Source organism: Callorhinchus milii, unplaced genomic scaffold, assembly GCF_018977255.1.
Source record: "Callorhinchus milii isolate IMCB2004 unplaced genomic scaffold, IMCB_Cmil_1.0 Scaffold5, whole genome shotgun sequence".
Taxonomy (NCBI): domain Eukaryota; kingdom Metazoa; phylum Chordata; class Chondrichthyes; order Chimaeriformes; family Callorhinchidae; genus Callorhinchus; species Callorhinchus milii.
In genome coordinates, this window is record NW_024704746.1 from 16,975,105 (window position 1) to 16,999,262 (window position 24,158).

Sequence of the window (24,158 nt, forward strand, 5' to 3'; positions counted from 1 at the left end):
TTCAACTCATTTGAAACAATTGAGAATAAATTCAGATAGTATAAATTCATTTGTTATAGAATTTGATAGCTAGATTTCTATCACTGAAACTGAGCAGGCCTTCTTTGGTCACAGTGGAAAGGGATATCAAACGCTGCAGGGTGACCTCATTTTTTCCTGTGACTTAGTAACCTGCTAAGGCTCATCGATTCTGCTAAATCAAGCATCCATATGGCTAAAGCAATAACAGACCACAAATGAAAAATACACTGAGGGGTTTCTGTAAATAGAAAAATTGAGAACCAGTTTAAGTTTAATGGCAGGTCAACTATTGATCTTTTATCCCAAACATCAAACAGTTGTTATTAACCAATTTTGTTAATTATTAACAGAATAGAATCAAGGATTTAGTTTAATGACTAGCAGTAACTATGAGAAACCTGAATATATATCTACGCAAAAAGGACATGTTGAATACTGTACATAAATACAGAACTAATATACTTTAAACAAATCTACAGTTTGCTGCTTGCAATGCATTTAACATTATCCTAGGCCTTTTAAAAGTCTCATCAAACAATGCTGAAATCACAAGTTATAATAAATCTTGTACAATTACTATAAGATGATCAGATAATAATAATAATCATCAAGGCGGTTTATATCAAGTTGATACCTTACAGCACTCACATCACTTTCTCCTACCTTTCCCAGCTCATGCTCCAGGTTTAGCTGTGTGAAGTGTGTTGAGACGTCCTCCTGATGTGAAAGGTGCTACTTAAATGTACATATTTGTTGTATTCTCCATATTGCCAGACCAACAATCAGCTGTTTAAATTACCAGGTTAAGGATGACTCTCCATTATAATATACCAATCATCTTTGGCTGATTCACCAATAATATGTATCAGGTTGGACAAGTATCCTAATAAACATAAGATGCATCATTAACTAAACCAAGAGAACCCTTTATTATCCTTAGTCTGAATGGACCAATAATAATAATCCTTTAATTTGATATAGCTTTTCACATCTTCTAGATGTCTCAAAGTACTTCACAGAATATACTGTAAAGTGAATTAACTGTATATTTGTGGGCAAGACTATGACTGAAATGGAAGAGAACTTTTTTTTGAGTTAAAAATTATTTCTGAAGTGACCTTCCAGATATTCAAAATCCTCAAATAGCCTTTAGTGGTGACGTTCTTGAGCTTTAATACAAACATCAAGAAAGATTATGAAAGTAGGTCAACGTTGGTTGGCTAAATAAACAGGAATGAAGCATGAGCATATTTCACAGAGGAATTTTTAATTCCACATTTATTACCTCAAAGCTAATGAATGTGTTCATTTACCAGCTCTCTTGTTCTATAAAAAAAGATTGTTTTTAATGAAAGCCTCCTGTAACGAGAAAGATTAACTGGTCTATCCAAGAGTGGTTTTGGCTAGGCTGAAATTTCATGTTTTCTTACTTGTGGGTTGACCATTTCTGCTGATGTAATCTACAGAATGTGAAGAACCATATTTTATAAGTCATTTGTGTGCCAAATATTACATGAAATTATTTTTTTTGAAGTATGTTGGAAAGATGAAGTTGCCTTTGAAACTTCAACGATTTTTAAAATTTATTTATATATTTTCCAAACATATTTTCCAAAGTTTACATCTCCACATGAAATCACCATGAAATGAGCTGGTAAGACCCATACTCCAAATTGCAAGCCCCAAAGATAACTACAACTCATCAGATGAGATGCCACATGGAAAGAAAAAAGAACAAAATTGGGATTGAAACAGTTCTTCGCAACATGATTCACTAATAGCGACTCAAGAGTTGCTAACGGGAATTTGGGCTATAATAACCTGTGTATATCAAGACAGATTTGCAGGAACTCTCTCTTTCACTGTGAAAGGGGGTTCCCACAAGTCACCTGCAAACTCCATTAGCAACAGTCAATATTCATGAATCTAGTTGTGATCTGTTAATTTTCAATCTCATTGGATGCTATTTGAATAGTTAAGAACCAAATATTCCCTAAAATTACATATCCAATCTCATAAGAAAAATGATTATTACACAAGTGCTATAATCCATTGGGAACAATGCCAGTAAAACTGAATTTGTTAAATATGCAAATTTTAATATTTGTGTCACAGTACAGATTTACTCAAATCATTAAAAGCCATATTTACAGGTTTAGTGATACCTTATCATCAAGGTTATGATGTGTTCATGTAACAGATAATTCATACAACATTAAAGTACGATTAAAAAACAATTGCAGCAGGTAAATTACAGTCAGAAAAAAATATTACAAAGAATCCTTTTAAAGCTGTGAGGAATGTTACTTAATATTAAAACAACCATACTTTTCACATTATACATAGCACATCAGGACGTTGAAACAAGACAACACACTTTACACCATTTAGTTCACACTGCTGGTCTTTAAAAAGAGTTTGTCAAATTTAGTCCATTAGGCTTTATACTGCCAGTAAATACTTCTAAAGAATGTTCTCAAAACATTCTGGTTATTCATAAAATCAGAGTGGAAAGAGTAGAAAAATAAAATATTGGCAAATTTAGAACCCTAGTCCTGGTATTTATACTCTTGGTGTAAATAAAAGTACCAAATCTATCCTCCAAAACAGCTGCTCACTCACCTTTTGGTTCAGTGGCCATCATTCTTCAAATTAAATCATCTTCCAAATATCTTGCATTAGATTGCCCAGATAGACCTGCTGTCTCTTAATTTTTCAGGATCAGTGAAGTTTCTACATGGAGTGGGGGAAAGTGGGAGAGGGGGTGGATCAACGGGATTGGCGGATGTAAAACAAAACTTCTACCTTTTTGCAGCTAAGCTGTGTCATCTGAAGCACATTTAAACTTGAAGTAATTAAAGTGTAATTGGCGCTTTGAATGGGGGAGAGAAAGGAGGTGGATGATGATGGGGAAGAGAAGGTGGTTAACTATGCTATGGCCTGTAGTCATTAAAACAAATATGTCTATGCTGGCTACTGAACAGTTACATAGGTCACACCGTGAATTCCTACATACAACAATGGGCCAGTGATAGCCAAAGTTCACCTACAAATGCAAGGTCACAACACTTTGCAGTCAACTGCTGTGAAGCACTTTGAGACGTCCTCCTGACGTGAAAGGCACTGTATCAAATATAAGGGTTAGTATTACGTTTCATTTTCCAAATACTGTCTAAACAAAATGGGATCATTTTCCAAGCCGGTAGGAGCCAGGGTCCTATAAAAATGCCAGAAAATCGGAAATTATTTTTTAAATCTTAAATATCTCCACTGAACTAGTCTTTAAATCAGCAGCCAACAACCGAGTCAGATGCTGACACAAAGACCTTATCTTATTCTGGATGTCATACTGTCTGAGTGTAAAGGAAAAAGGTAAAAAAAANTCCCTAACGAGCCAAATATTCTTTGGACTCTTTGTTTAGGTGTCAACATTTCTATGGAATACAACAATGAGTGATCAGCTTGAAATCAGCTTCAAATGAAGAATAACATTTGCTTAGTGTTTTATTTCGAATAAAAATTGTGAATTTTGAAATGAGAGTACACCAGTTCAGCACTGTCTTATGTTTGCTGGTCCATTTTTGTATTTTGTCTTTCCAAGCACACACACTTATTACGCCAGATATTTTCTACATAAGCACAATTAAAAGTAAATAACAAACATGCACCCAACAATGCGTTACACAAATCAGCTGATGAAATCATCTTTTTAATAATGCTTCTTTAAACGATCAGCCCGATATTATTTTTAAATAGAGGCATTTACTAGTTTACACGTCCTATCTCTTTAAAGATATGGAGCAGCCAAGTATGAAACACCCGTTTTAATGCTCTGTTAATAATGTTAGTTATCAATACTGACATGACAAAAACAGGTAATACCATAACAGGCATTGCAAATAATAATCAGTCATTTTAGGCTGAGAACACTTCCTCACAGCTCCGGTCATTGTGTATTTAATATATTTATATTTGCTACATATCCCAGGCAGTACATCTAACAATATTTGGCCTTCTGGTATGTGGGTCACTTTAAATGGTACACCCACACTTTATCAAAAATATACTGGGTTAGAAAAATATACCATTTGTTTTGATTTGTGTTTAAATAGTTACAGGGATGTGTTAATAATGAAGAAAAAAGACATAATTTTACAATATTTTTCGTCCCCCAAAATTGTGCAGTTTTTTTTTGAAAATGGTCTCTTCATAGCAGCCTTGGTGGTGTTCCATTGCAAACAAAAGGTGACCAGCAATATCTCTTAACTGGTAATTATTGCTGAGAGAACAAAACACAAATACTCGGTCACGTTGCAGAAAGATCTGCCAAGCAGCAACAGCCACCCTCAATAATGAGAATGACTTAGGATCGAACACTTAGAACTTCTTACAAGATGTCACTGGATTCAGTACCTGGAAAGCATCTGCTGAGCGGCAATGGCTAGTTTCCTTCAACAAGTCCTCATCAAAAGCCTGCTTTATAAGTGCATCAGTTAACATTCCTACCTGAACACAGACCTCAGTCTACAGTACACACTTAAAATATGCCTTTAAGGCACCATATACCCCTAAGGGTCAATCCACTGGATTCTTCCAATAAGAAGAAAAAAAAGTATACATACTGGAATATGTCTGAAATTATTCAGATGGCCCAAGATAGACCATGATACTTTGGTATCCATAAGTGAGCAGACAAAACACAGCTAACAGAACTGTCCTTTGCAGAACTGGTTGCAATGCTTTTGCAATACTGTTCATCTATCCTAGAAAGCAGAAGGAACTTCAGCAAGTGGCTTTCAGTTTGTTCTTGTTTAGCTCTCTTTCTAAATTCCCAATTAGCGTATCAATGCTTTCTTGAAGGTCTTGAAGGTTCACTGTATGCTCAAGTCCTGGATTGATCTTCTGCATTCTCACATAGGCCTCATAGGTATGCTCTTTGGATACAGGCTCCATGTGCTGATCTGGAGAGTCATTTGTTCTGTCTGTTGCACCATTTTCTTCCTCACTTTCACTGCCTTCTGAAGGAACATCATCATAGTCTGCCTCCATGATGTTCTCCTTTGTTCCTAGGAGGAAGCTTTCATCGCAACTGCTCCAGTCTCCAGCATAGCGATTACTTGGACTATCGAGTCTGACCTGCCTAGGTCTCAGTACCCCGGTCACCTCTGCATTTGTCAAATTCAAATTTGTGGGTCGTTGCTTCCTTCTTCTTACACAGTTCAATGACTGATGTTCAAGTGATGCACTGATTTGCTCTTTGGTACCTACTTTTTGCACTGGAAGACAAAATACAGGGGGATTATCCCCCAACAGTATGAGATATTGATACCTGCAGTCAAACGATATGGTTCAAGAGTTTATTTTCCTCAATATCCTGCCACTTCAGTTAAATTACATTCTCTTGCAATAAAATTGCACCTTTATTTTAATACTGATAGCGAGTGTTATGATACTACTGTTTGAGCATGTGGATGCTGGTGAAAATAGAAGCAGATTTATTTTAATATAAAATAAAATCACCTTAATTTTCTGGAGGAACACAATTTAAATTGGTAATTACTGGTGTAGTATGATATGCAAGCCTTTGCACAGATTCTAAGGTGTGATCCTAAATAATACAGGATTCACTTGATCAGCGGAATCCACCCTAAAGTACGTTTGTCAAACAATTGTATTTATGAACAAATAGGCAGAAACCTTATTCGTTAAAAGTTTGTGATCCATAACGCAGTAACCAAAGGAGCAACATTTAAACTGTACAAGAGCAAAATCTTCTAACTAAACTTTTCTTACAGGGATTCCAGTGAGTCACAATAATTATGATTGACAAGCAAATTGCTTCTAATGGATGTTGATCATCACTTTTTTTATTCGACTTAGACGTGATTTCAGCAGCTGACCTTTCCTGGAAAGATCAGGCACTGAGCAGGGCTTGTTAAATTTTGTGGATAACTTTAAAAAAAAACAGAAAAACTCAACTCATTAGCTTGTCCATAGTTTGAAAAACACCGATGTAAAGCTCCAATATAATGAACAATAATAGCACCTATTAGAATGAATATCCAAAATCAATTCACGAACAGTTAGTAAACAAGGGAAAGTCTCAGCTCATCAGTTTATCTAATGGAGAAAGGACAACCACTTAAGCTTTCTGCCATTCAACTCTTTGATTTTTTAAAAAAAATTATTCTGCATATACCCTTCTCTTCCCTCGGCTCTCACACAGTACGCAGCTAAAGAGAAAGCAGGAACCTTGCTCTTCTTTCAGTACTGTGGTAGGGATAGACAACAATCATGTGATGAAGCAGTAACTAAACCTCTTTCCATTTTCTTATTAAATGTGGCACCCATGGATCTCATTGTAATGTATATAGGTGCAATTCATATCTCCAATGGGTATATTTCTGCTTTAATGTCTAACATCCTAGTTATGCTCTACATTATTTCTGCACTCTGAAGAGTGATAGAGAAAGCGTTCAACCTAAAAGTAGTCTGGCCTGACTTTGGACCAGTTGTTTTTCCCTTTCCCTTTAGATTCAAAACACAAGAGTGTTCTCTCACCTGGCCAAAGCTGAAGTAGATAATGCAACACTTCTATGTGTTTCTTGAAGTCCAGTGCACTAGCAAGCTCTTCAGAGTCTGTAAAAACCCTGTTGCTGTGATTGGAGGCTTCCTGTCTCTGGCTCAGTAACACAGGCCCAAAACATACTGCTAAGTTCTGGCAGGTCATCTTATTCACCTCATGGTATGAAGCCACACGTTTCAGGTGATCCAACAGCATCCTAAGTGTTGCCTGAGGTGGAAAATAGACAGAAAAAAAAATTGTGTACAATTGAAAAATAATTATTCTTTTATATAAAACTGTTGAATCTACCAAAGATATTCGAGTTAAAATATGACAGTAGACACATAACTGCTTACGTAAGACTGGAATACAAAAATCCAATCCATAGCATTAAAACAATTGTGGGTGTAAACACGCTTGTAAATCAACAATTGACAAGAGAAAATAGTGCGTACTGACAACTGAATACAATATATCAAAGTAAGTCAAGTAAATATTATTCAGCTCTTTAAAAAAAGTACACAAGCTTTTGAATCTGTTAACTGGTAAAGATACCGAATCAAATGTAAATTGAAATACTATATTGGTGATCAGAATGTTCAGAAATCAACCAAAAAGGATTTTTGGATGTCTACATTATCTGTTCATATGCACTATAGAGAATTACTTGAACATTATTTTTGCAATTGTATAAAATAAATATATTTGCACTAAAGAAATTATCTGGGTGTACCAAGTTATACCCTGCAAACTATTTATTTTATAGGGTTCTCAGATATACCACAACTTGCAAACATAAAGATACTCTGTATTTCCCTTAAAAATAGCAAAAATTTTTATGTCCAAAGCCAGCTTCAGAAAAAGTCTTTCTTAAAAGCGCCAGGTTTAGGCGCTTATATTTTTAAGGCTTGATTAAACAAAATGTTGATTAAAAGTTTGTCAGATTAACTGATGCAATCCACAAAAAGAGCAGAATCTCTAGATTCTAAAAAGTTTGGAAGTAACTTCATTATCTAAATACTAGCAGCCCTTAGTCCCAGAAAGTCATCCCACTTAATTTCTGATTATTGCTGGTATCCCAAGAATGCAAAGGAACAAAACAAAGCGATAAGAATGTTTGAGCTGCACCAGTGAAAACACATCAATAACGTGACCTGATGGGGCTGAAAGGTCTGCAAATACACTCTACATCCCGGATTCAATCTTATTACCGCCCCAACAGCAAAATGGTTCAGACTTCAAGTCGTCTTTTTGTGTGGTGAGGAGAGCGACTCAAACTTTCATTCTCGTGACACACGACAGGGAAATTTAGGTTGATAACTACACATTTTCAACAGACAAACTTTCAACATCATCCACATAGGTATTCAACAAAAATTGTTACGATAGGAATGTAAACTTTTTTCACAAATATCATGATCAGTTTAACATGATTAAAACAAGTTAGTTATGTGAAATGGAGAACAACACCATGACATCTTTAAGGAACCCGAGGTTTTGATGGGGATTAAAATCTGAATGCTGGTGATGTATTGTAAGCATTAGCCAAGACCTGAAAAGATGCTAATTCCTATTCAATATACAGAAGCAACTCTGGCAGACTTGGTATACAAGTCCAAAGATCCATCATAGTGAGCCTCCAAGAAATTTATTTCTCTACTGGAAAAAAATTTGAGCACCTTTTGAAGCACTTTAAAAACAGGTTTCAATGTTCTGAAAATTATTCAGGACTGGAACTTGTGTTTATAATACACAATATACATTGCTCCAAAGTAAGATCTTGTACAAAATATTCATGCATCCTTCCAAGTGTTGCTAACTTTGAATTGTCACAGTTTATAGAAACTATTTTGAAAACAGCTATATTTAAATATGTATATCCCACATTAGAATAATTATTTTATCCCTGAATGGCACAATGATTACATTTAGTCAAATAAAACTTTATGATTACATTTTAATTCCACGTTATCTAGATGGAAAGATGATTACATTTAATTTTTGTGTGCAATGAAGTTAATTTAAGTTGTGCTAATAGGTGACCCATATAATAGCATAAATAACATGTAAACCTTTCTGCTGATGTAAGTAGAGAAGGTTTGTCTGAGTTTAGATCAAATTTAAGATTGCCTGCACATTAGCCGGTATGGGTAACTGTGACTATTAAGCAAAAGTACTGGACTCATTCTGATCAAAAGCTGACTGGTATTTTCATTTGTGTGGTTTGCAGAGAATATTGGATTTTCTTTTAAATGTGTTACTAATAAACACTAGTAATTTAGGTCCAGCTTTCCTGTAGGAATCTGAATTCTCTAAGGACAATGTGTAGTGGAGGAGAGGGAACTCAACTCTCCTTCAACTGTCAACTGTGTTCCACTGTGTGTTATTGGGAATCACTGGGTGGGTCAAATCTACAAGGAAAAATTGCTAGTTGAATCTCTACGGTATTTAGGATTTCATAACATGATTATTTATAGTTTTCATTTTTCTCAATCAATGATAAGTTTGTTTTTAACTGAACAGATTAAAAGTAATGATGCACAGTGTGGGGGTTGGGAAGGGAAAGAAAACCAAAGGGAGGAAGTTCAAAATAAAGAATATCTTTGGGAATATGCCCAAATGAACTGTCTTATCAAAAGAGTGTATTTACTTGATAAGAAAGTCCATCTGACTTGAATTGCATTTAAAGATTATGGTGCTCATATATTTCATTACACATTGACCAGATTCATTATCAAATCGGTTACGGCCATTTCAACGTTTTACATTAATTTTGACACAGTTTAGGTGAAAAGGTTAGACATTTACTAATTCACTTTGAGCTACCTCATAATTTCCAGCATTTATCAACAGTAGCGGTAACAAAGAAAATAAAATGTTATGAAACTAAACAGGTTTACCAGAGGAATGTTTCGATACTACATTACTGTCAAACCTTTGAACGTTTCGACTTTCATCAGTTTGTGATTCTGGATGACAGCCACAAGCCTTGATCTTAATGGAAGGTAGTCAAAACCAGTGAAAAAGCCTAATCTCTTAAACCTCTTCCCAAATTCAGTAGTAACTTCAATATTTCACATAAAGTTTTTTAAAAAATATTTACTTTAAAAAGATCTTCATTCTCTACGTGAAGTTTAAAATGATATATAATAATAATAATCCTTGCATTTGATATAGCGCTTTTCACATCGGGAGGATGTCCCAAAGCGCTTCACAGAACACACTGTAAAGTGAATTGACTGTATATATGTGGGCGAACTCGGCAGCCAATTGCGCACAGCAATGTCCCACAAACAGTCGTAGATTGAAAATGACCAATTTATTATTGCTTTTGGTTTTGGAGGGATTATTATTAGATGTGTGGAGTAAGGAAACTTGCCCAAGGTTTCGCCCTCTGCCTGGAATTGAACTCAGGTCTCTCACTTGCAAAGCGAGTGCTCTAACCACTGAGCTACAGGACTCCAAATATATTGAGTGACTTTAGAACCACTAAAATGGGAAAAGACAATTAACTCCGTAATTAGCACATTCCTCAAGATTGCTCAAACTCCTTCCCACAAACTCAGATTCTTTACCTTTTCCACTTCAGGCAGGCAGTCAAGGAGAGCAACTGTATATTCAGAGTCAGCAAGATCATTTTCACATCCAGAAGAGGTCATCTTGAGGGGTTTCTTAGCCATTGCTTCCAATACGGCTTCGTATAGCTGCTTTGTTATCAGAGGAGAAGGCAATTCCCTCAAATAATCCTTGAGAACACCTGTATGTGTTTAAAAAAAAGACAAATTATGACATCAATCTCCAAGATGTGTTTTCTTTAAACTTTTCAGAACGACCAGATTCCAGAATTCCTTCGCTATATTTTTAGTAGAGAGAAAAGTGACTAAGTTTGGCTTGAAAGCATTCTATGAACTCTATGCCACTTTTCCTTTTAAATGGCTACATACTCCACAGTATCCACAACAACTTTTACAGGCTCGGACATGCTTTTGTCTTCACTGTATTCGAACCAACCAATTTAAGTAGAACTAGTAGAACTAACTAAATCCGGAATTTAATCTTTATTTAGCAGCTACCAGTATTATAATAATAATAATAATAGTAGTATGCCAACAAACCATTTACAGTATGGGTTAGAAATTACTCGAAAACAATATGAACCAGAATTTTTGTAATCATGGATGCTCAACTCCAACCTATGGAGCTTTTTAAAAAACAATCTTAAGGCTTTTCAATTAATCACTGGTGGAGGTTGAGGTAATACAATAATATTTATATATGCCAAAGCCCAACAGCAGAAATTTAGAACTATTAGCAGTAGTAAATGTAATCTCAGACTCAATAAAAGCCAACGGATGGCCACACAGTGACTGATGCTTGTGAAATTCCCCACAGACACTTGGCGTGATTAATTAACAACTGCGAATTGGAGTGAACACTGCTCTATAAACATACACTACGGACTAGAAATCGTTGGATAAAATTAAACAGGCATTAATTAAAACATTTCATAAACAGACCCACCAACATACCAAAAATCCTTTGGATTCTCTCACCCCCACTATATGTCAATGGCATCCCTCTCAGAATTATTATTATATAACAGCTCATAAATTATCAGAATACTGTATTCAGGATTACCAGTGGATTTTACAAGCAGAGTTGAAAGAGGTCATTTTAAAAATCTACTCGCTTGTTACTTAGATTTAAGTGAATAAAATTGAAGGACGTTTTTATTAAACATACTAAGGTAACACATTTCCATTTTTTTCATATTTCGGTTTTGTAGATTTGCTTTATAGCACATGAAACAACAACAAGATTCCATTTATAGAGCACCTTTCACGTCGGGAGGACGTCCCAAGGTGCTGGACAGTTGGATCAGGACCCGAGCAGGGGGGAAATGGTCAGGGTGAGGACAGGGAAGGGAAAGAGTGTCAGACTTTCTGCAGCAGTGGTTGTGTTATCTGTGCACAACAAAATAACTGGCATTTGTTTCCCATAACAAATCCCGACAAAATAACCCGAAATATCAGATTCACTATATAATAAACTAACCATTCAAAAAGAGAAGGGAGTTTCTCCCTGGGTCCTGGCTAACAATCCCTCCAAATAAAATTGGGTCATTCACCTCTTGGCTGTTTGTGGAACATTTCTATGTGGAACTTGGCTGCCGTGTTTGCCTATAAATACACAGCCATTGAACTCCGCAGTAAAATCCTGTGAAGGGCTTTGAAATGTCTCGGCAACATAATAAGGTGCTCTATCAAATGCACGATTACTACCAAATGGAACTGTGCTGGAGATGTTCTCTAGCAATAGTTACTTGTGAGTGAGGGAAGGTTTACAGGTAATTGAATTAAAAATGTAAAAAAAGGGTTTAGACCCCTAGGACTGCTTTGGTTTTGCACTATGAACAGTTCATGCAATTTGAATGGATAAACACCCAACATTTCTTTATGTATCAATGGGCAATGCTGCAATGTTTCCATACCTATCCTTGGTCAAGGTCTAACATTTGATGTGTTACAAAACAATTACTGAAAGCCTGATACCTTTAAAAAGTAGAAAAAAAAAGCAATGACTACAATAAAGTCTGAGCAATCTTCACATGACTTAGGGCGGAAAAGGAAGTGAGAAAGAGCAAAATGTTGCAAGCTTGTTTTTTTTAAATAAATACAAATCTATTGTACGGTGAAGGTTATAGCTGTGAACTCTGGTTAATGCTAATGCTTTTTCTTAAAGCTCAGCTTTAATGTAATGTAATAGCAATGTCACAATGCAATAACCTGCTGACACACACTGTCCATGCTCACACAAAGAGAGATTATTTGCATAAATGTAGTGAATACCTACAAAACCAACCCTCCCATCTGTACTGCATGAGCCACCTACTTGATGAAAAAAAGATTTATAATTCCCCTTTCATCACTTCTAATATTGTTGATAAAAACATAGTACTGTATTAAAAAATGCAGACTTTATGTTGTATAAACAACTAATTTTATTGGAGATGTTCAGCCCTCCCACTACAGCTTCATTCCAACAATCTCCCAAATACCACTCGAGACTGGCATGCATGGATGGGGCAGTGGCTCACGGGATGGCATAAACAATCATTGTGTTGTCTGTAGCAATGTGATGCCTATAATATTATACACAAGTATGAACAATTCTTCCAAGTTGATTATCAGAAACTATGTGACAAGACAATTTAAAATGCACAGTTCTTCTGTGCTCTCTGGCTGTAATGTGTACCAAACATTAAACAGTCACTTTTTTTTTGAAAAAAAACATTCTCTCCTGTTAAACTTAAGAAGGTAGCTATTTTTTCAGCATTGTTCCATAGCAACCCTCCTGCGCATCTGCCAAGTGGCATTTTTAACCATCAACATTAATTCCAAACAACACAGGCAGAGCTGTGAATGCATAGCGTGTTGTTGGAAGGCTCGATTAAACTCATGATCCCCCTATGTTTCTGAATTACAAATTTCCTGGCATGAGACAAAGGAATATTATTTTTTAAAGAAATGTTTTCATAAATAACTTCATATATTTATATGCTTATAAAAATAAAATGGGATAATCCTCCATTTGTCACAGAGTTTTGCGTAAAGAGTCTGAAAGAAAAAAAATGACTATTTAAAGCTCAAGTTACTATTTATTTCAGTATTATTCCATAACACCCCTCCTGAACCTCTGCCAAATGGTAGTTTTACCAATCAACATTGATTTCAAACAACACTCGTTAATTTCAGCCAGAATTGTAAACACGTAGCGTGTTGTTGGAAGTTGCTGGGAATGGGGTTCATGAGCCAAGTCACAAACATGAGTTAAAGAGAAAGGACCTCTCACTTATAGATGCAGTGCTGGTGCTACTGAGGCCCATAAAAGAGGAAAAATTTAAGATAAACCATATGCGAGTACTCTATAAAGAATGCGGGAAACTAAATGGTACAAAATGAAGTTCTTAGTTTTGCAGGACCCTAGTGATTTTCCCTCCCTATAGAATAGCAGATTTACTTAGGGGGCAATAAGTGGAAAAGAATGTTAGCAATGAATGCTTGATTGCATTAAACGTTTTTTAAAAAAACTACAAAATGAGAGTTCAAAAAATTCAGAAATCGGTTGGTAGATTAAATCCAGATGATAGACCGCAATTTGAAGCGGTTTAGGCTTCCAGTAACACACTATGCATTCACAGCTTTTCCTAAAGCTGCAACAAATGTCGCTTGGAGTAGATTTAACTTGGTAAGCAACCACATAAACCAAGAATAAAACTACAAGTCCTCTTTCCTCAGAATTCCCTGCTATTCAGGTAATCCAAGTATAACCACTCCACCTTTAACCCATTATTCTTGTGTTTTGACCCATAGCTTCAGATTGCAATTTTTCACCGGTGATTATTTCAACCACCAACACCAATGACCTATAGGCGCGTGGGGGAGAAAGAGAATGAGAAAAACACAGAGGACTGGCCTTGTGAATCCCAGCTTTTCCTCAGTGAATCATTAACCAGATGACATGAAGTTTACTTAGCATCACAGCAATATAACACACCTGAATTTATAAAAGTTTTACAATACTCCCATGAATAAAAAATGTTTCAGCACAACCATGCAATCAACTCTTGATCAACGTATGGTTAAAAGCAGTAAACTGAACTTCTGAGATAACACACCTAACTAGAAAACCTTGAGGACAACATTGCAAATCCTTCTGAAAAGCTTGGTTTGGAAAGGTTCCAGATCGTTTCGGCACGAGTGCTAGCTGACTAAGCAAGAGGGTCTGTGTCCACGATTCTACACAAACCAAATTCACGATCTTGGTACGTTGTAAGTCAGAGTTAAATGGAAACCAGGTGTTTCCCCAGAAGGAAAGGGAAAGAAAACTGGAATGTAAGGCCACTGAGCTGCTGCTCAGACCTCCGATCTCCTGGTTCAAGAGCAGATGAGCCTTAAATTTTGTGAAATAGTTTCAAACACCGTCGAGGGTTACAAAGAATAACAATTACATTGAATCCTATTCATAATATAGACCAGTGCTTCACTTGTCTTTTAAAATCAATTCTCATGTTATTTTTCTACACAAAACCATGCACACAGTAGCAAGTAATACGCTTTCATTGAAATCTACCAAAGATTTCTCAAGTAACTGATACCCCAATCGTATCATTTGCGTGCAGCAGAACTGTTTGATGGAAGCTGCAATAGTCCGTTTTGTCAATTCCCCCCCTCCTTTGGTACGGCAGGGGGATTTTGACAGACCAACAAAGAAACTATAGTACTATATTTGCTGATGAACAGCCTGTTGTGACATAAGGTCTGGGACTTCTGTTTGCTAGCTGCTGATCCTACCCACTGTACAGGCCAATGCTGAGAGAGAGAGAAAAAAATATACTTCTGCCCTGTCAGGCACTGCTCATTATGCACAATGCAAGAAAATGGCATGATGATGGTAAGGTCAGCCACAGGTCCTTTTAGTGTACTCAGACCCAAGTTATGCCATCTTGCTTACAGTGCCTCAGTGCTGTTGATGATAGTGCTGTTACACAAACACATTCTGAGGAATAAAACATTATACAACATCAATCCCCTCTTCAGAACAGAATACTATGAAAGATGCGAGAAAGAGGACTGTAAAACTGCTGCAAAACGTAAGAGAAGGGATTAAAAGCACTAACTCAATAAATGAGCTATTCACAGACTAATGTTTTCTTAGAACCACTAAAAGACTGTGTAAAGTTGGTATAGGTTGTAAGAGCAGCTGTAGACATGAGCATCTTCTACTTTACTGAATGCCAGTTCTAGATTGCTTACTGTTTTAAGAAAGCACTTCTCATTATACTTGAAATGTAATTGACTCTGCACTCGGATGCCAACCATTTCGATGCTGGGAGCACTTTCCAAGTAGCCAACTGCAAGAATCAGAAGCTAGGCTAAGCTTCAAACCCGCTGACCAAAAAAAAAGCTTCAATATGCTTTAAGAAATAGTGGGAGCACTGTGGTCACTACACAACCAGATACTAATTGGGAATGCACTGAAATTCTAGGTGGCGGAGACTAGGCTACTGCTGTTACATATATTTGTTGACCCTCTAACTTCAGCAGTATTGCTGCAAGGTAAATGAAGAATTTTTTTGTCTCTAGATATGACTAGACACACCCAAAGAAGTGATTTCATTGGCATCTCCAAAGACAACAGCTTAACTGATGGCAATATAATACCATATCCTGAGGCATTGGTCATTTTATCTTAACCACAGTGTCAAGAGCCCTCAGTTTGCCTGTACAAACTTTCTGCTGACAAATGGCAAGATACTGTCGATGCTGGAGTGACCTGTGTGGATCCTTACCAGCCAGGAAAGTCCAGTGATCTGAAATAAATGCGCTGTTTATGGCGAGGTGGAACCTATCCTGCAATGCAAAGAAAACATTCTACGGCATTACGTTCTCAGGATATGACAGCTATTAATATAAATGCAGCATAAAATACCAAATGACATATAAAACAGAATAAAATGATACAGGATAAATTAAGACTCATTTGACATTTTGGAATTCTCTGATGGATGAATAGATTGGGGATAAAATTATACGGCAATGTTAAAACCAAAAAATGCAAAATACTGCAGATGCTGGAAATCTGAAAACAAAAACAGGAGTCGCTGGGAACACTCAGTATGTGGACCCGAAATGTTGACTCACTTTCCTTTCTCCATGGATGCTCCCTGACCTGCTGAGTGTTCCCAGCGACTTCAATATTAAAACCACATCTGCTCATTCAGAATTATCATTAGGGAACAGCTTCTTTCTGCTTCAGAACATAGCTTATTCCTGCAAATTGAGAGACATGTGCAGGGACATTTTTTCATAACACTTTTAGCAAATTAAATAAAGCACAAAATAGACCCCTCTGCTGTGTAAGCGCAGTAAGAATGATTAAAGATTCCAGCTAAAACCTGCAGTCTACTCTGAGGGTTAATTCAAACAATCCAGTACATAGTCACAGTATTCACCACATTACAACACAAATCACTAAGGAGGAATGTTTTCTTTTCTAAACAGACTATGCTATCCAGACTATGTTGGTCGTTAGCAATTCCAAACGAATTGTGCATTTGGGAGTCAGATTTTGTTCTCACATTTCTGTAGAGAAGGGCAAAATACAATTCATTCCAAAACCTTGACAAGAGCAGCAGCACAATGTCAACTTTGGGCTTTGCAGCAGTGCTGTCACAAACAGTAATTTATAGAAGTCAACCATTCAAACCCTCCTCAGGCTGAATAGTCCATTATTTGACCCATTAATAAACTGGGTTCAGACAAAGGAAGTTTAACACTTTGAACTCATGGGGAGCTTGCGCTCGCTGTCTGGGTTCTTCAGTTGTTGGTGGCTCCCAACCTAGATTCTCTCCTTCACAATGTTTGTGAGCAGTTTAAAAGCACGATGAGGTACAGATCTAGGTTTTTCATACACAACATTAGCATCAAGTACATTTCTACAATACACCAATGTATAAATATGAACTCTCCAAAAGTAATGTAAAATGGTTGAGCTTAATGACAATATACATAATCTAAAGGGGAAAATACAAAAGCAACCAGTAACAAACACAGGTTTCAAACTTGACAACACTTATCTATAACACCCAATTAACCTTTTGACAAGTCTGTGCTAGGTAGCTGAACTGTCACTCATGCAGAAAAAAAGGCAGATTTACAGTCAGGCATGTCATGCCCTGCTGATAACAAACCTCAACCTCTCTTTGTACCCAGAGCACCTTTCTACCAGCTGAAACAACTACTAATCCCCAAAGCATGCTCAAACCCCCCATCTGTGTTTATTTTGTAACAAAGTGGGACTTAGTGCAAATTGAAATGTTCATCTACATGCTCTGTTTATACCAGCAAACGGTTAAGCTGAATTTGCCTTCTGCAACAGCTCAAATGGATAATAAATATTGTACAAAAAGGAAAAAGTTCAAGACTGCACAGTCCTGGTAAATAACTCAAATGTGTAATATTCCTTATAGCTGGCTCTTTGCAAGCATTAAAATACATTTACAACAGCATTCAAGTATTTTGTCTTTTTTAAAAATACATATTTGGAAATTACAAATCAAGATATAATTTGGTTTGGTTTTAATTGGTGATGTGGGTGGGGATGGCATACGAGGGAGAATGCTCACTTGAATTGAACATTCCAAATGTAAAATTACCCTCCCTGGAAATAATTAAAAATAGCAAATGGTTGGCACGAAAGCCATATTAGCTGGAAGGAGTTTAATAACAAATAATAAAACACAAGAACCAAGCTGAACTTTTATCTTTGTAAAATAGTCTATCCAGAGTTTAATCAGTTCTGTAGAAAATAAGTTAACTGCTGATTTTTTATGGGGGGGTGGTTTTTTTTTACACCCTAACTGCTAGCTCACTACTGTGTCCTCTTCTTACCACCGGCACTTTTTGCATCAAACAAATTTACACAGCAAGCTAAACCCAGAATCCACTTCATTGCTTTCTTATTTTTCTTATCCAGTCAACTGTTAACTATATTACATGCTTAATTTTGACATGCAATTCTCGCAAATGAAAGCAGACATGATGCAAGGCCATTACTTGGAGCTTGGTCCGAAAATCAACATAGCACAGCAAACCAGAGATTGCCATTACAAGAGAGCCAATACCAGCTCTAGCTGTATTCTGGGTTAAGATTTGCTGTATTTATGGCCATTCCTGGATCATTGTAAATCTATCAAAACCATCAGGTTTCCACATCACTGTAATACTCTGAACAAATAGCTTTGCATTTGACTTCTAACACAAATATCAATGCTCATTTAAAAATTGCAACAAACCGCACTTTCCGTTTAGGCTTAAAGAGTTTTGATAGAACGGGTAATGTTTAGCAATCTTGGCCAACAAAATAATCATAGAAATAACAAAACAGCATAGAAATATCACAAAATATTCAATCAAGAAACATTTATCTTGTTGCAAAGAGGTTGAGCACCACTGGTTTAGCATCTACTCAGTTTCACGTAAACTCTAGTATCCTGAAGACCATTGTTCCCATTTTTGATTTTAATTACATTGGACCACGGTCACATTTCAGATTAAACTGTGAAGCAACACATGTCTACATTCTACCCAGCTCAGCTAATGTTAAAAAGATTGATTTTAAGTGAAAAAGTGGCATGGTGACAGCTCCCTATGGTTTAGCTAGCTATCAATGTGACAAATGTAAAATACTGTAAATTAGCAAGGAACAAAAGCAAAGGTATTTGTTAAATGGAGCAGTCATACAGCTTTGCTGGTCAGAAAGCAGATCTAGGATTTGTGGTGAATACATTAGACAAACAGTGCTTGGTTTTATTTAAATAAAAGCCAAACAAGGAATTGGCTGACATTAGCAAAGGTAAAGGGAAATAAAATAGATTTTTAATGTATAAGGTTTTGGCCAAATCATATCTGGAATACTGCGTGCATTTTTAGTTACGGAAATATTGCCCCTAAGAGGGTGCGTAGGAGAACTAAGATGATTTCATATTTTAGGAATTTAAATTAAGAGGAAAAGTTAAGGAAACTGCATTTGTGTTCCTTGGAAAGAAGAAATAGAATCAAAAATTATAGCACAGAAGGAGGCTACTTGGCCTCTTCAAGCATGTGCAACCCCAGCTCCTTCAACAGAATAAACTATCCTGATACTAATTCCTGTTCTCTACACGTACACTGCTTTGTTGCTTCTTGTCAAACGTTCATCCAATTCCCTATTAAATCTGGTTATGGTCTGTCTCAATAGCTACTTGAAGCAAACTATTATTTGTTCGAACAACCTTTCGTGGAAACAGTCTTTTTTTCTAACTTTCCCCTTAACTCGTCCAACAACAATTCTGAATTTATGTCCCCTAGTTACCGATTTACCATCCAGCATTCCAACAACACTTCATTATCTATCCTCTTAACACCTTTCAAAATGTTGAAGACTTCTAATAATCTTAACCTCTCCTGTTCCAGAACTTTGACCCTTTATGACTGGGATCATACATATGAACATAAACTAAATCCGTTTAATGGCTCGGACATTTTTTCTGTAAAGGAGCGCAACTGTGGCCTTAATATGCTGTATCAACGAAATAGAATAGGTAAGTCCAGTCAACACCAAAAAGGACAAAGCACTCTGCAAACTAATCACAAAAGCAGGGCAAGTAGAGATTACTGAAATTCTTTACCCCCTTCCCCACCCCACATCTAGAGGCCATTCTGATCAATTTTTACATTTTTTTATTGCTAATGGCAGAATACGAATAAGAGGTGTCATTGTGGTGGTCTCCATTTCTCTGAAAAGCTTCGTCCATGTCAAACATCTGAAATAGTGATAATATTTAAGAGTCCACAGAAGGAAGAACAGTAGTTCTCAAGACAACAGTTAACTTTCAGCCACCAGCGGTCCTGCAGTCTGCCAGCTTTAATTAGTCTTGTGTTTAATGATATAGACTCGCATTCCAGGGTCACAGACTTTCAAGTATCCCAGGGGTCAGACGTTTAGAAGGTCAATTACCTGAACTATGCCCCGTCTAGTTAAGTGTACGAGCGGCGCCAATATTCGGTGTTATGCATTTTTTTCTTAACAGGATTTCATTATGGCTGCTGGGATGACATGCAAACCATGTTATTTTTAAATAGCTACATCACACACATGCAAGGGTAATGATAGCTTGGTGAAAAGATTAACCTTGTCACTCAAGAAGCCATTTACCAAACAAAAGCACATTTGCAGGGTGAATGCAAGTTCACCTGAACTAATGAACAGCTTCACTAGTTTAGGTAGCACTAGAATGCTGGATAACTCTTTCCTGTGCTTATTTTTGAATTAATGAATTTTCACTCGTTCAATCTAGATCACTTAAGAATATAGCGTATAGAGTTTAAACGTTACTGTCTACTCGTGTCAAATTATTAACCGAACATTTTTGCCTTGCAAATTTGCACAATTAGCGATCAGAAAAAATTCCAAGCAAAATCTCCAGAAAATAATGTGGCTGCACAGCCAGCAACGTTTATACTTTGATCTACATCAAGCCAATCTTAAACTAAAAGCAACTGAACAGCACTTGAAGATGAAATGTTAATAAAGCATCAGTCTCACTCGCCACTTAATTCTGTTCATCTTAAAACACTGCAGTGATTCTGACCTTTCATATCAAGTTACTGATGTTTCAATGTAATTGAACATTTGCTATTACTGATGAACTTTGAATAATGTAAATTTCACACTGCAGTCCTCCTGCAAGGTTAGTACACACTGGGAAATAAGCTTCAAAGTGTCACATAAACTAAAAGAAAAAAACCTAAATGATTGAAGGGATTAACCCCTTTGCCCTACAATTCTAAACGGTGCTCACAGAAAAAGCAATCTGTTTTGGATGAAAATGGCCAGACTGGAGGGCAGAGGGCTCAATATTTCACCGGAGCTGATTTGCAATGTTGTATTTTCATCCCCATTCTAAATGTAATTACTCACTCCACTTATTAACAATTTAATGTGAAGAATGAATGGTTAAAACACTTCACTATACTTAAAATGCTATCTCATAACACTTTAGCCACAATTTCCAAAAAACTTTTTCAGAATTATATCACACTCTTTTGGTGATTTAATTTTCACAAGCTTGCTTCTGTTGCTATGAAATTATAATTGGATATCGTTCTATTTGACCATTCTTCCCGAGGTATCTTGTTGACTAGCTGTCAAATGATCTGGGAGTCCAGTGCCTTGTACCCAGCTTCGCAAATGAAAATGCTGGACTATCAACACTATTCCATTCATGGTAATTGGTTTAAATGAAGAATTGTGGCCAAATGAATGAATCAGTGTTCTTACATAGTATAAAAAGTTTAAGTACAGTAATAGGCTTTTTTTGTCTTGCAGTTTGTTATTGGCTTGGTTTGGTTTCAATCCCATCCATCTTGAATGTCATCTGAACAAGTCTTCAATATTGATTAATATTTTGGATTGATAGTGTTCAGACATTGGTGGAGTTTTTAGTGGATTAATAGTTACATGTAGAGTTTCAATTTTGAATGATTTACTTGATACCATTCACTATTGGTTTTATTGTTATGGAAATGTGTGTAGAAGTATTAACGTGGTCTAATTTGCCAATTACAATATTATTGGCATATTGTAACTCCAGAAATCGGTGGCTATGCCTTGAACCACATTCTTAATCTTTGATTCAGTCAGGCTTCCCCTAAAGGTGGAGGTTTGCTGTGCTCAGCTCGAAGAGACGTTTATGGCGGTAACCAAGAACATATGCTGATGAACTAAACATAGGTAAGCAAGTCACCCAATTTGGGGTAAAGGTATACAGATTATGTAAACACATGCTGTGTCCTTAAGACATGCATGCAGCAAGGAAGTCCTCAGTAGCCTTACACATTCACACAAGTGCACACATGTCACAATTATTTGGTGCTACAAACCGTTTTTTAAAAAATTCTCAAGTATACCAAAGGGGTACGAATCTGTTATTGATCTGGGAAATCAGGTGACAAGAATAGGCATTCAACGATTAGTCTGTAAAAGATGTCTACAAAATGACGTGACCCCAGCTATAATTCTGCCTCTGGCAGGTACAAAAAAGACAATAGCATTTTCTACACTGATTTCCTTTCTTCAGAGTTCCATGAACTGCCTTTCTTTACTTGCACTATTTCACCATTCAAAGGCAACTGTCAAATGTAATGGCTGTAGCCTTCTTTGCACCATATCCCTGTAACACTATATCAGTGTAACAATGAATGTTAGATACCCACTACTTCATCGGATCGGATGGTAAACTGCCTGTACGCTACACCGTTTCTGTATTCTAACCAAAGAATGCTGCTAAATTTTCACAAACTTGCTGGATAGTCCACAACAGTTAACATTTTTGAAGGGAATTCAAAGATCTGCTCCGAACAATTCTATAATCAGATTACCAACTTTTCAACTCCAATGATTTGAAACTTTTTTTTACCCTCAAGTGTCGCGGAGCCATTGAGAGAAATTTAAGTTAAAATGTTGGATTGTTGTCTTTTACTTTACAATCAATTTTTACTGAATTTTGTAAAGAACTGCAAGCAACTAACTGTAAGTGTTTGTGAACATTTAATTCAATTCCAATGTCAGTATTTCTTAAAATTCCACATTTTCAAAACAATGACCTGCTTTGCACAACTTATGACAATCAAGTGTTTTATTTATTTAAAGCTGCTAATGGAAAATTTGAACATGTATTTAGAGGCTGCTTCATCATTTACTGTGTCGGTCCTATGGTTTCACAAGCTACTACAAGCTACAACAGTTAGGTGATACTGGAGCCACGTGAAGGTTGTTGCCAGGGTGCCAGCCAGCTGTTAACAATAGACTTACTCAGTTGATTGTTAATAAACAAATTCTAACTAATTCCAGATAGGAACAAAACAAGTCTCCAGTAAAACAAAATTGCTTAATACATGGGTTTCAATCATCATTCAGAAAAATAGGTTGAAATTTCAGTCTTGTGTTAAACTAAATAGAGTATTAACAATTCAGTAATTATGACTAACACCGGATATTTGGCATGAAGCCATGAGCTAAGGGATTACAGGAGCTTTTCTTATTTTTCCACTAAAGAGATCTCAAAGCTCCCAGAAGTTATCTAAACACTGAACCACATGAGAGCACAAAACCTATTCCATATTTACCTGTAATGACATTAATATCCGGATACAGGTTTTCAGATATGCCCACTGCTTTGCTGTCACGTTCAAAAGCTTCTCGAAGTTCTTTCTTAACTGCAGCAGAGCCACAAAGACGATACAGGCCCACCACCTGGGAACAGAGTCACAACATGGTAAACTACTATTATGGACAGAAACACACATATTAATTAATAAATACCTCTGCTTAGGCAGTAAAGGCAAATTGATCTTTAAAATGCCAAGACCACTGAATTCCGTTCAATAGTGACAATCTGAAAGAGAATTTCTTCTTTCTGGAGGTCGGTGTGTGGGAGGGGGGTGTTAGAAAATCTAACAGGGGCGAGAGGGAAGATTGAGGAGGTTCTAAATATTTCTGGTGAAAATTAGCTGCCATTTTTGCCTTCATAACACTTCAATTCTAATTAATCTTATCAACCCACAATTTATTTAATGACACTTTTTTAAAAATGTCACCAAATAAGCCAATAAAGCGAAAAAATATTTCCGTAGAATTCCATGCATTCCATTGATTTGGTGTTAGCAGCGTTTTGTCGTCTACATTTATTTAGGGTGGAAGTGGATAGAGTGCTCCAAGAAAAAAAAAAAATTTGCTATTTTACTGTAAATTTTCAAAGTACAAAAATTTGGGATCTTTTGGTTATTTTTAAGCTCAAAAATAGTTAGCTCTAACCAACTGAATTGAAATTGCAAACCATTTTGTTGTATTGCTAAGATGTACGTTTGATAAATATTTTGATTACACAACCATAATTAGTTTTACTATTTTAAAAAGGCATAGTTTTGACATGGACACTGCTGACAGAGTATTATTCTAACTTTTCTAG

General features: G+C 36.3%; 1 protein-coding gene across 1 annotated transcript in view; it reads right to left on the reverse strand.

Moving 5' to 3' along the window:
* Positions 1-3,109: 3,109 nt before the first annotated feature.
* The window catches only part of syde2 (synapse defective 1, Rho GTPase, homolog 2 (C. elegans)), a 41,912-nt gene continuing 20,863 nt past the window's right edge, over positions 3,110-24,158 (reverse strand). Inside the window, exons 4-7 of the mRNA XM_007887198.2 lie at positions 23,317-23,443; positions 10,162-10,343; positions 6,583-6,814; positions 3,110-5,297 (exon numbers count right to left, since the gene is read on the reverse strand). Coding sequence (XP_007885389.2) covers positions 4,804-5,297; positions 6,583-6,814; positions 10,162-10,343; positions 23,317-23,443 — 1,035 coding nt within the window. The 3' untranslated portion in view covers positions 3,110-4,803. The remainder of the gene's footprint in view (positions 5,298-6,582; positions 6,815-10,161; positions 10,344-23,316; positions 23,444-24,158) is intronic.